At 40.9% G+C, this 13,275-nt stretch overlaps 1 protein-coding gene across 31 annotated transcripts in view; it reads right to left on the bottom strand.

Annotated features, from left to right (window-relative positions):
* Positions 1–13,275, bottom strand: part of SPATS2L (spermatogenesis associated serine rich 2 like) — a 171,875-nt gene that overhangs the window by 28,416 nt on the left and 130,184 nt on the right. For 22 of the 31 annotated variants that reach the window (XM_077956287.1, XM_077956299.1, XM_015110601.3 and 19 more), the window contains 2 exon segments: positions 10,634–10,840; positions 9,176–9,311 (listed from right to left, as the gene is read on the bottom strand). In XM_077956287.1, the coding sequence (XP_077812413.1) occupies positions 9,176–9,311; positions 10,634–10,840 (343 nt within the window). 31 annotated transcript variants of the gene reach the window in all.

Genomic DNA, 13,275 nt, shown 5'->3' with positions numbered 1-13,275 from the left:
TCCTATGTATCCTATGGGAATATGTAGATGGAACAATTTGCTTATTTCCTCTTTATTTTTCTATTTTATGATGAAAACAAACAATTCCTTTTCAGAAGTACATTCCTGGGCTGGTTGATTGGTAAGCTTTCATCTGCTGAAAATATTCAGAAATCTCCGATTTCAGGCTGAAATTAGAATCAATTTCTTGTCTTCCAGCTCTTATTGCGGGCCTTGATTCTGCAAAGAAGGCTGCAGTGCCAGCAGAGCTGACCGCCAGTGCCAAGTGTGTGGCTGACATAACGTATGGAGGTAATCCACACATGGAGCTCAGGAAGGCTATTAATACAAGGTGCTATTTATGCTGGTTTCCTGGGGACTGTACCTAAACTGAAAAGGCCAGTTCAGTACTTTTTGTCTTTATCAACCTGCTCTTCCTTCATGTCAACTGATTCATTCAGTCCTTGCAAAGGCCCTGGGGAAACATCTATTGTAAAGAAAAACCTCAGGGAGGAAAGAAAATAGGAAAAGAGAAGCGTTCACCTCCAAAGAGTGAGCTACACCTATTTAGAAAGACACATATTCACAAACGAGGCAAAATATGAAATATACTGCACCACAGGGACTTGCTTTAGTCACAAAGTCATGGGAACCTTGAGTTTCTCCATGTAATATGGGTATTTGCCCTTTTCACAATTTCAGAATAGATCCTGGAGCTTATTTCGGTTTATTGGACTGGTGCAGAGTGAGGAAAAGGAGTCATTTTGGGCAATTTGTCAGCTAGACAGCAACAGAAACCATACACATGGCTCTCTTGAGGCATAAATATATTTATTAGCCTCTTCCATTATTGTCTCTTGGTGTCCCTTGCAAGTAAATGTTCACCCCCATACTCTCTGTTCCTTTAACTTCTGGCATAATATTGAATATTGGGTGTGGGGAGAAAAACGTTTGTTTAATTTTCTTTCTGTGGTGCTTTGTGCAAGTCACAAGCAGGTGAACACTTAGAAAAACTACTTGATGAGGAGGAAAGGGATTAGTCAGAAAGTCTGGTTTATATAGATTTTGATCAATGAAAGGATTGTATTCATTTCCAGAGCAGAAAGAGATACAGCCCTTTTATTACGTCTTTTAAAACAAAACATTAAAAAACACAATAGAAACTCTTGATTTTATTAGAAAACAAAACCAAAACACACTGAACTCTTATGATTTTTTTTTTGTTGTTGTTGTTTTGTTTTTGTTGTTTAAACAGTCTTGTTCTGTCACCCAGGCTGGAGTGCGATGGTGTGATCTCAGCTCACTGCGACCTCTGCCTCCCAGGTTCAAGTGATTCTCCTGCCTCAGCTTCCTGAGTAGCTGGGATTACAGGCATGTGCCACCACATTCGGCTAATTTTTGTATATTTAGTAGAGACAGGGTTTAGCCATGTTGTGTCTCGAACTCCCGACCTCAAGTGATCTACCCACCTCAGCCTCCCAAAGTGCTGGGATTACAGGTGTGGGCCACCGTGCCCACCCATTGGTTTGTTTTTGAGACAGGGTCTTTCTCTGTCGCCCAGCCTGCAGTGTAATGGCATGATCACGGCTTACACAGCCTCAACCTGGGGCCTCAAATTATCCTCCCACCTCAGCCTCCTGAGTAGCTGGGACTACAGGACCATACCACCACATCTGGCTAATTTTAAATTTTTTTGTAGAGATGAGGTCTCCCGATGTTGCTCTAGCTGGCCAAACTCTTGATTTTTGTCTTCACTAATCGTTTAATCTAAGGAACTGGCAAAATTTAGTAAATGTTTAACACATTCCTGATGATTAAAAATGGAATCGAAAGCTTTTAAAAATTATTATGTAACAATGCTAAGTGGCTGAAAAGGCTCCTAAAGGCAGCTTTCCTACTGGTAATCCTTTTATAAACATGCCATGTTGAACGGCACAGAGAAAAGCGTCATCTTATTACCGTACAACTACACTATCCTACCCCAGATACTCTCAGCGTACACCAGGAGTGTTTACTATCAATATTTCAGCCACGTTGGTTTAACAATGGAATCTTGACTCATTCCTCATACTTGTGTCAACATCTTCCATGTGACTGAACTCAAAACCCAAATTTGCTTGTTGCCACAGCATCTATTCTGTGACAGAGATGTGATTCTAGGACCTGTTTCGCCTAATACATATTTTTCCTATGCCCACCTGTTAAAGTATATATAGTGCCACAATTCCAGTGATTCTCCTAATTAAGAGTAATGAAATGGCCAAGAAGTATTTGTTCAACCACTACGGCACTGTAAGATATGTAAAAGACCTGCTTCATTTGGCTTAAAGAGCACAATGGCTGGCACATCTGGGTATGTCACCGGTATTAGAGTAGTTGGATATATGCCAGGTATGCCCAGAAACACCAAGTAATATTGCTGCCTGGCTGAAGCCAAAGAAGAATAACCCCCAAGTAGACATTTAATGGAACAATTCCTTACTGTATTTATCTTTACATGTCTCAGATCTTCATCCTAATCCTGGTCCCCACTGCGATATTTGGTTTTATTGCAAAAAGAGAAAAAGACTCAGGTAGAAACAGAATGGCTAATGAAAGTGACTGCTTATCATTAGCTACAACCTTCGGTTCTTAATTTTTCCATTTTCTTCTAAGGACTGAGTAGAATTCTATAATGAAAAACAGATGATAAAGCAAAGCCTTCAATTTTCTACACTTCAGTATAATTGTTTTTCTGATCTCAAGGAGACAAAAATGTAATTTGACCTTTAAAATGTGTAGTGAGAGGGTTTACATTTCAGGCACTATGGAAAAAATATTTCCTGCTGCACTGATATGAAATGAGAAGACAAATATAGTATGTTTCTTTGGGTTTGTAAGTGATTGGAAAGTCCCTCTTTCATATCTCCAGTGGTGGCTTAGGAGGGCAGCTGGGGGCAGACAGATGCTCAGGGATGTTTCAGAAGGAAGAGTCTCCATCCTTCCCTCAAGGAGCTCCAGCAGAAGCGAGATGGCAGGACGAATGAGATACTCTTCCTCTCACTTTCCTCTCACTCAGGCTTTCCCAGCACTACAGACATTTTGGGTCAGGTAATTCTTTGTTGTGGGAGCGGTGGGAGAGATGGCTAGCAGCATCCCTAGCCTCTACCTAATAGATGCCAGTGGCACTCTCTCCCTGTGGCTGTGACAACCAAAAATATTTCCAAATCAACGGTCTCCTGGGGGCAAAATCGTCCTATTGAGAACCACTGCTGTGGCCCTAGATATATCACTCCCTTTGCAAGACTCTCGACCAGCAAATGTCAATTTTCAACCACAGATGTCAAGAGAATGATCTGTTTTTGGTTTTTATTGAGACAGGGTTTCACTCTGTCATCCAGGCTGGAGTGCAGTGGCATGAATATGGCTCACAGCAGCCTTGAATTCCTGGGCTTAAGTGATCCTCCCACCTCAGCCTCCTGAATAGCTGGGACCACAGGCATACACCATTACGCCCAGCTAATCAAAAAATTGTAGAGATGAGGTCTCTCCATGTTGTCTAGGCTGGTCTCCAACTCCTGGGCTCAAGCAATCCTCCTGCCTCGGCCTTCCAAGGTGTTGGGATTGCAGGCATGAGCCACCGTTCCTGGCCCTTTTGTTGTTGTTGTTGTTTTTGAGGCAGTCTCACTCTGTTGCCCAGGCTGGAGTGCAGTGGAGCGATCTTGGCTCACTGCAACCTCCACCTCCCAGGTTCAAGTGATTTTCCTGCCTCAGCCTTCTGAGTAGCTGGGATTACAGGTATATGCCACCATGCCTGGCTAATTTTTTGTATTTTTAGTAGACACGGGGTTTCACCACATTGGCCAGGCTAGTCTTGAACTCCTGACCTCAGGTGATCCACCTGCCTCAGCCTCCCAAAGTGCTGAGATTGCAGGCGTGAGCCACCGTGCCCGGCCTGTTGTTTTTAAAAGCCTGCTACCGTCAGTATCTCTGGGGGTGGCACTTAGGCAAGGGAGGACTATAAAGCTCTGACTTTTTATTTATAGTGTACACACATATACTTTGGTATGCAAAGAAGTAGATACTAATATATAGACATCATCTTTTAATGTTAAGTTGTTCACAAAGAGAACACATAAAAAACCCAAAGAAAAGCCAGGGTTTATCATTGTTTGGAAAGCCAGGAGTCACACGAAAGCAGCTAAAATTTGGAGAATAAGGGCAGGGGGAAAAAAACAAAAACAACCAATCAACATGGCAAGAATCAGCTGTGAAAAACCTGCAGAAGTGATGGCCTTACTTGGACTCAAACTAAAGGGGCTTCAAGGACATATGTTTCAACAACTTAAAATTGTCCGGATATCCGAGGAGAGCAAACTGGGAATATGGGACATATGGTTACATAGGTGGTTCTGATACTCAACAGTGCCACTGGCAATTTCCCATATGGGAGACTTCAAGATCACATCCTGGGAAATATGCGCAATATTTAAAGTGTCAATGGTGACATCTGGTTTGTATGTGAGGCCACCTGTTGACCACATTGATAATCTGTGTGTGATTTTGCTTGGCTATTAACAGGGCTTCAGTAGCAGATGAGAAGGATTTGAGGGATGAGAAAGATAAATGTACTTCAAAATAGCTTTTTCTTCTGCCTAAAAGTCCCACTTTTACTTTATTATTACTTTTTGAGGCAGGGTCTCACTCTGTTGCCCAAGCTGGAGTGCAGTGGCATGATCTCGGCTCACTACAGCCTCGACTTCCTAGACTCCAGTGATCCTCCCACCTCTCAGCCTCCCGAGTAGCTGGGACTACAGACAAACCACCACACCCAGCTACTTTTTTTTCTTTTTGTAGAGACGGGGTCTCCCTGTGTTGCCCAGATTGGTCTCAAACTCCTGCCTCAGCCTCCCAAAGTGCTAGGATTACAGGTGTGTGCCACCTTCCCCTGCCACGTTCTCACTTTTAGAGTTATTCTTTTGGCTGGGTTAGAGAGTCTCAACAGAGCATTTGTTAGCATGCAAATGTATCACTTTGAGAGGAAGGATACATGATTACCAAAGGAATGAGTTTAGTAGTTACATAAGATAATTGAGTTTTCATAGTTAAAAAAAGAGAAAAGGGAAATGGAGACACCACTCTAAACACCTATCTTGATTGAGGTGAGGAGCCCTGGCCTGTAGGGGGCAGCAGGAGGTTCACCCTGTCTGTTGGGAAGGAGAAAACTTTAAGATGCAGGAAAATTGGCAGAGGAAGGGTAAGTGGGCCAGGGCTCAGGGTGCGGGCAGCTGAGACTCCTGACCTACTTTGAAATTCTGCTTGGGCCAGACCTGGCATTGCTTTGGGAAAAGTAAACACAAAGCATAGGAACATTTCTGGCCCATTGGTACAGAACACATGCTTTCACAGATTTCCCTTTCCTCTTGGAAAACAAAGCTGCTAAAAGGACTGCTCCCTCCAGCCCCCATTCTCTGCAGCCTCTTTACGCCTCCCCACGCCTAGCACACACGCTACCCCATTGGCTCATTCCTGTCTTCCATTTTCTTAGAGTGCTTTTAATTAGATGTTAAATTGACAATAGTACCTAACAGAATTTTTACAGCTCTATTTTGGAACACTTTTTCCCCTAGCATATGGTGGAACTATCAAGTATTATTCTCCTTCCTCAATGTTTTTTTTTTTTTTTTGAATTTAATGTTTTATTGCTCATTTTAAGCCTTCACAATCAACTTGGACACACACAGATTTGTGATGAGAAGCTAGAGTAGTTTGCATATAAAGCAATTAAATCTGGCAGCTATGATTCCAAAGGATGAATATTTTCCAGTTGCGGTAGGAGGCCAATCATATAGAAAAGAAACCAGCTGTTTCATGTTAGTTCCTGATGTGACTTTTCACACAGATGCTCATATCGCAAAATTTATTTTCTGTTAAGATGTATTGTGAGGGCATTGTGTCATCTCTGTTCCCCTTGCAAATCCCTAATTCTTCCTGGGAAAATGAGAATGTTCTGTTACGGTAATGTAGCCTACGTAACTGCATCCTGCTTAAATGACAACTTGATTTTACATTTTAGCTAGTTAGTGGTTTTCTTCAATAACTGTACTGAACAAAATATTCTTCACAGCCCGGTTGGAAGACAGATCATTTCGTTCATTTTACCTTGATGTGTGCTTGCTTGGTATTGAGGATGTGCAAACAACAGCTTGCTCCCAGCCTCTCAAAATCATCATTCTCATGAATTCCAGCAGTACTTTTCAGGGAATTTAGTCAAGCAGGACTCAGGTCCTTATGCTGGCACTTTTTGGTAGCAAAGTGAACATTTAGAATTTCTGACCTGAGTGTCCGGTTCTAAACTACACGACATGCTTATTAAGTACGTTGTGGTTAGGATAACTGGGTGGCCCAAAGCAAGCAGAGTAGAAGAGGAACTGGAAATGGAAGGTAACATCTATGTCACTTGTGCACCATAAGCAGTGACATCTCTCTCAGAACTGGCACTCTTTCTGGAAATCACTAGAGGACTTGTCCCCATGTCCTCCAAATCTAGATATGCCTCATGATGTAATCCTGAGGCTACAACTGCATTAAAATGAGTATATTCTAATACACCTACAGTTCACTCAAAGTTTTCTATAATGCTTAGAATGCAGGATTTCACCATCAATAGGAAAATTTCATTAAAAAAAAATTTCTAAGCTGCTGTCTTCAATTTTGTGACCTGATATTTCAAGAGCACCACAAACCCTAAAATTCATTTTCTTCCCCTTAGAAAACAAGAGGGAGGCTTTATTCAAGTACGTCACCATGTTTGCTGGGCTGCAAGCTCATTTGGAACAGAGGCAAGCTTTTTCTGTTTGGCAGACATGCACAGTTGATTTTAAAAAGCACTTTGGTTTTATTTTTAAGTTAACATTTATGCAATTATTGTGGGATCATTTTTATTAAAGATTAGATCAGAAAATAAGTGCTGGTGTTTACTCATTTTATAGCAATGGCATACCAAAAATGGTTGATCTAAATGTCTTCTTCGGTTTGCAGAAAAAGTGCCATTTTGTTAAGTAGGTGGCTTTTAAACAGCAGTACTACTTGGCAGCACTCATTCAGAAGTGATTCTTTCCATCAGTTTAAAACACAACATGAATTACAAGCAGAGAAAAAATATACAATTTCCTCGGGTGCTGACTTTCCTGGCCCCACGCTTTCAGCTCTTGAGGAGTAAAACTCTCACAGAATCTGTTATAAATCTCAAGATGTCTCATGACCCATGTGATGTTCATTTTACTAAGAAATAAAATAAAATAAGAAGTACTCAGAGCAGCTGGAGAAGAGAGAAGTAATTTGAGGGCATTGTTACACTTTGTCAATTAGTGTATGAGTCACTCAGATGGAAGGTATCACACAGAGGGCTCAGAGGAAGAGTTTATTCGAAAAGGCCACACTAAAGAGTAAGATGGAGTGGTCTTCTCTGAACAGCTAACTAATGCCTCTAGACAGCGGTTGACAAACTATGACCCCCATGAGCCAAATCTGGCCCACAGCCTTTTTGGGCCCACAGCCTATCTAGGGCTGCCATTGAGCAGCAACAGCAGAGCTGGGTAGCGCACAGACACCTTACGGCCATAATGCTTAGGATAGTTACTAGTTGGCCCCATGTCTCTAGACCCTGGCTCTAGAGAACAGCCCTGGAAGCTGGATGTACTTCTAAGTATTAAGGTAACTTACCTAAAGATAGATTGGAAAGTTATAAAACTATAAAATAATAGTAATAACAATTTTCATTTGTATAGCATCTTTAATTTCTCTAAGTACTCAAACATATTCTTGGAGTTGCTTTGAACAATATGATCAAACAGAGAAGACTTACGGTGACATCCAGATGCCACAACTGGGGATGGGGGAAGGCAGATGAATCCTCCCCTCAGAGGGCCTCTGAGAGGCTGAATGATAACTGAAGGAGAAAGTTTTCTTTCAAGTTCCTGGTGTCTTCTGTACCCTTAGGATCTTATATGATACATAGCAGATGGTTTAAAATTCATGCATTTTAGATTAGTGTTAAGCTTAATTCTTAGTTTTACACAACTCCATAGTTTCTGCTAAAAAGCACATCAATGTCAAAGCAAGGACTTGGAATAGGAAAAACATGCAGAAGTAGTGATCAAATTCTAGAATCACGGGAGGGCAATGAGAGATAGGGAATATGTTACATGAACTTGGGCATGATGGATATGTGCCAACCCTTGGACTTTTGCTATTTCAGACCAAGCTGTCTCTCAGATCATCAGAAGGGCTAAGGATTATGTAATCTGGCAGCTGTGAGGGGGTCCTCTTTGCTGCCACAAGGAGAGATGGTGCCTAAGAAAAAAGCCAAGAATGGAGAGAGCTAGGAGACTCTGGGAGGCACCAGGAGAGACAGGAAGGAAAGAGGGTGAGACAGACTGAGTCCTGATAACATAATGAGGAGTTAGAGCCAAATTTGTCTGGAGGAACCTTCTGAAATTTTCATGTGTATCAGCCAATAAATTCTCTTTTGTCTTTAACTAGTGTGACTTGATTTCTGCCACTCCAAAATGAAAGAGACCTAACTGATACGCTGAGAACATTTTTCTACTGATAATAACTAAACCTTTATTAACAGATGTATCATTTCAATTGTGGACATGAGCAAATATACAGGGTTCAAACATTTGCCATCAAAATCAGTAGCAGGGAAGGGCAAGGCAGGACCAAAGCCATATTGATGTACCATGTTTAAATTCTAGTCTTAAAGTTACCCAAGAATGGGATTCTGTCGCTAAGCTTATATGAGATGTTTCTGAATTTCATTAAGGGAATTCTTATTTTATAATTATAGTGCTGGAAAATATTTTGTCTTCCTAGTAGTATTCATGATATTAGCCTTCCAGGGATTTGTCAAAAATATTATTTTTTGAGGTTTTATTCTTTGTTGAGGTTTTGTTCTACATCATTCATATAGTTTTGGGCCAACTTCAAACTCCAGTGAATTATGTCTATCAGGTTTCTTTTTATTCAAATACTTTATCTTCTTTTTTATTCCCAAGATACATGCTACTGCCTGCAGGGCTTAACAAAATCTGCTGGAGAGTTATTCTGTGATGTTTATGTACTAAATAAACAATGTATTCCATCTGATACTTTTACTTGTTGGAACAGCTCAAGCATCACAAATTTATAGTTCCTACGTTGAATCACTCACCAGTTGTGTAATTCAGCAAAGGCAGCTTTGATCTTCTTCACAGAACTATCCACTTCTTCCTTGATCATGACGCGATATCTAGTTAGAGAAACGGTGCAGCGTTGCAAATCCTTCACTGATTTCTCAATATTTGGGCCTAAAATTGATGTCAAAAAATATTATTAACTTAAGCATTTTATCCTCTGTTTGTAAGCTAAATGACAAAACAAAGCAATTAGCCCACCAAGAAAAATGGACTCATCTTTCATCTAATAAAAGTTCCATCAGGAGAATGTTTGTAACCCAGTGTGGGTGGTTTGCATGGCACCTGAGGCTGTTATGGTTTCACCAGTGGGGTCTCTGGCTGGGCCACCTGGGGTACGCTTGTCTCCTGCACTCTTTGGAAGGAGGCTGTGATCATTATGTTCTATCACAAATTGCAGCGCCTTAGAATCTGATATGTCTAAAGACCATTTGTGCTGCTGGCTCTCTCTATAAACACCACTTTGCATGGTTAAAAGCCAGCAGGGCTTTTGGAAGAGGAAATTGACACAGAGACTGGGAGAGGTACAAATGAGCTAGAGAGAGGATGGGGCATCAGTGCCAGGTACACTGGCACTGGCGCCATCATTTGAAGCCAGGTCTGTAATTAGAGCAGCAGCACTGAAAATAGCTCTATGGGTGCCCATCTCGCCTGATTTCCTGAAACTGTCACCAGGGTCTACAGATAGCGTATCACAAACAGGCAGATTGTACTTATCACAATCAGGCCATGTTTCGTAGAAGAAAGAAATCCCCCTCAAGAAAAGTGAGAAAGCAGATCAAACTAAAGCCAAGGAAATCAGATACAACTGAGGCTGAATGAAAAGAATAGTATTTAATCTTCTGGGAATCAGAAAGGAAGTGATTTTCATTTTTAATACCAGTCATGTATCAAGTATATCCAAGCTCAGAAAAATCATAAAAATCCAGCATGTCAAATATAAAACCCCCTTTCAATGTTACATTGTGTGTAATTTCTAACACAGAACTGAATTTACATTGGGGAGACCATATCTGAAGAACATATACCAGCCTCCAGACTCATCTTTGTTCAGTGCAAGTCACGCAATTGCGTATCAGGGAAACATGAGTCCCTTTCAGCAGTTACATTTTTAAAAGAGCTCCTGCATGAGCACTTGCTTTATAAGATATTAGGATGGAAGGTATTTGTGGTGCAAGTTTATCCATGCCTACAAGAAGGATGGTCTCAGAGGGGCAGAGAAAGGAGATGTAATTCCATTTAAATATTCAAGACCTTTGATTACATGGGAGGAATCACATCTGCCTTTCCATCTATGTGGGCCACAGAAAAAAAAAATGCAATTTCATGTGCATCTGTCTTCACTAAGCAGCATCTTTTGGAAAGTTCTGTCACTCTGGCACTTTTCTGTATGTGCAAAATATGTTGAATCATTTGTGCAAAAGAAATCACTTTACCTCTTTTCTTTGCCAACTCATCTGGCTTTATTTCAAGATGAGCTGCAGGGGTATTGGACTTAACAGGAGATGTTTTTGCCTTAGGCTTGCTTGGGTTACAAGGCTGCTCAGCTGACCACTGTAGGCCATCTGACCTCTCTGTTGTTCCATGTATAGGTTTGGGGTTCCCATCTAAGGATAGTTTCTGTTGCAGTAGTCTGTTGCCTTCTGTAAGAAAACACCAAATAATGACTGTGAAGTGATAAACTAAAAACACTGATGATAAAGTGATGGAGGATGCCAAGATTTTTGTTTTTGTTTACAAGTTGGCAATAATGCCTTTCATTGCAAACAGTCAAGAAACTGTTTTAAAATAATCCCCAGAAGATTAGAGGGTGTACTAGAAGAGCCTTGTATTTTGAGTAGGAAGACTTGGGCATGTTTTGGCTCTGGTAATTACTTGTAGAGTGACCCTGGGCATCTCTGAGCCCTAGTTTCCTCATCCATAACCATCCAGGAAGGTTACTAAGAGGGCTGTAGAAGATGAGCAGTGCCTCTTCCCCCCTGCTATTCCAGTAAAGGCTTATGAGTCTTTAAGTACAATTTCATATTGGGGCTATAAAAACGTAGCCCTCCTATCTCCAAGTGCTACATTAATGTCTTGTGATATTTTATTCAGAATTAATGAAGGCAGAAGAGTGATTGGAGATAGAGCAAAAATGAAGTGACAACAGATACTATAATCATTGCATCTAATTTATGGAGGGCTTAAATCAGAAAACGTCATCATAATATCTCAACTATATTTAAAATCTAGGGAGTCAGATTCTCTCGGGAGATGTAATAGATGTGGCAATAAATTAGCAGGATGTTGCTTTCGGCATCTTTTAAAGGTAGGCTCCTATTTAGTTATTGCTGGAGTGAATTAAATGGCACGTTAGTGGCCTGAAAAGGAAATGTATCACCCTTAACATCTTGCTTACTACCAGAGAAAGTTTTGGGCATGAGAAAAGGGAAGCCAGTGTGCTTTTGAAGGCCAGGTTCTTGTAGAAAGCTTGATGAGTGCAGTTTGGATCTAGGAAAACCAAGTTCTGGTATTCCTTATGTCCTGGATGACCTTGTGGGAATGTCTTCACTTGTCTGGCTGACCGGCTTGCACTCAAACAGAACACAGTCATCTTTGTAATGCCCAGCCTTTTCAGATAGTCACCCTTACGCTGCTACTCTCTACTCTCATGGTGCTTTGCTTTACTTAAAACCATGGTACCATGGTTTTATGTTTTAACACAAGGCTTCCGTTATCTGCCCCTCACCCCTGCCTTGCAGGGGCTGCAACCTTTCCAAGGGCCAACACTGAGTCCAGTTCTGTTTTGAAGCCCTGGTACTTGTGTCTGGCTCAATGGCTTTCTGTAGAATTATGATTGAATTAAAGTACATTCGAAACAATTTCATAGAAAAAAGTAAAATACAATGAAAATCTTACCTGACACAGTCACAGAGACTACACTTGAAAAAATACAAAGGAATATGATCTAGGTCCTAGTCAATTTGATTTTAGACGTTAGTCCATTCATGATCAATATAATTAGACTTCAGTTGAATCCATCATTCATAACTTATGTATCAAGAAAGCACAACATACTTTTTATGAGCTGAATGAATGCCCTTAAAAGTTTACTCACAGTACACAAAGTGTTCAGCAAAGGTAGTAAACAAAGTATATAAGTACTGAAAACAGCATTTCCTCCAGTAATAAAACAGATTCAAATGGTAGTATGCAATTTTATCCTTAGTTATATTAAAGTAGAACTTCACTATAAGGCACTGGCTGTCAAACTTCAGTGTGAAATGAGTTTCCTTTGGTACATATTACACACGCAAGTTCCTAAACACCATTTCTAGAGATTCCAGTTCAGTCGTGGGCCCAGGCTTCTCCTCCCCAGGTGATTCTGTTGGAGTGGAGATGGGTGGTACCAGCCACCCTGAGAAACCCTACTGTAAAAGATAAAAGACTAATTTTATGTTGAGTCTATAAACATTTGTGTTAAAACAATGATATGTCCAAACTGGTTCCAAGTCACTACCTCTCTAAATCCCAGTTGAGAGGCAGTCTTGATGAGATACTATAAATTGAGAATTCTGGGATAGGCTGTTTTTGCACTGCTGTAAGGGAATACTTGAGCCTGGGTAATTTTTAAAGAAAAAGAGGTTTATTTGGTTCATGATTCTGTACACTGTACAAGAAGCATGATGCCAACATCTGCTCAGCTTCTGGTGAGGGCCTAAGGAAGCTCACAATCATGGTAGAAGATGACTGGGAGCCAGCATATCACATGGTGAGAATGGGAGCAAAAGAGTGAGGGGAGAGGTGCTACATACTTTTAAACAACCAGATCTCACATGAAGTAACTGAGCAAGAACTCGCTTATCACCAAGGGGATGCTGTTAAACCATTCATGAGGCATCTGCCCCCATGATCCAATCACCTCCCACTGGGCCTTACCTCTGACATTGGGAATCGCATTTCAACATGAGATCTGGAGGGGACAAACATTCAAACCATATCAAATTTAAAACACAGATCTTTGTGTATAGTGTCGTAAAGAGATAATATTCCTGAAAATAAGTGGATTTATACTCTAACTTAATGGAAACAATGACCC

Source organism: Macaca mulatta, chromosome 12 (genome assembly GCF_049350105.2).
Source record: "Macaca mulatta isolate MMU2019108-1 chromosome 12, T2T-MMU8v2.0, whole genome shotgun sequence".
NCBI classification, from domain to species: Eukaryota; Metazoa; Chordata; class Mammalia; order Primates; family Cercopithecidae; genus Macaca; species Macaca mulatta.
This window is presented reverse-complemented; position numbering and strand designations above follow the sequence as displayed.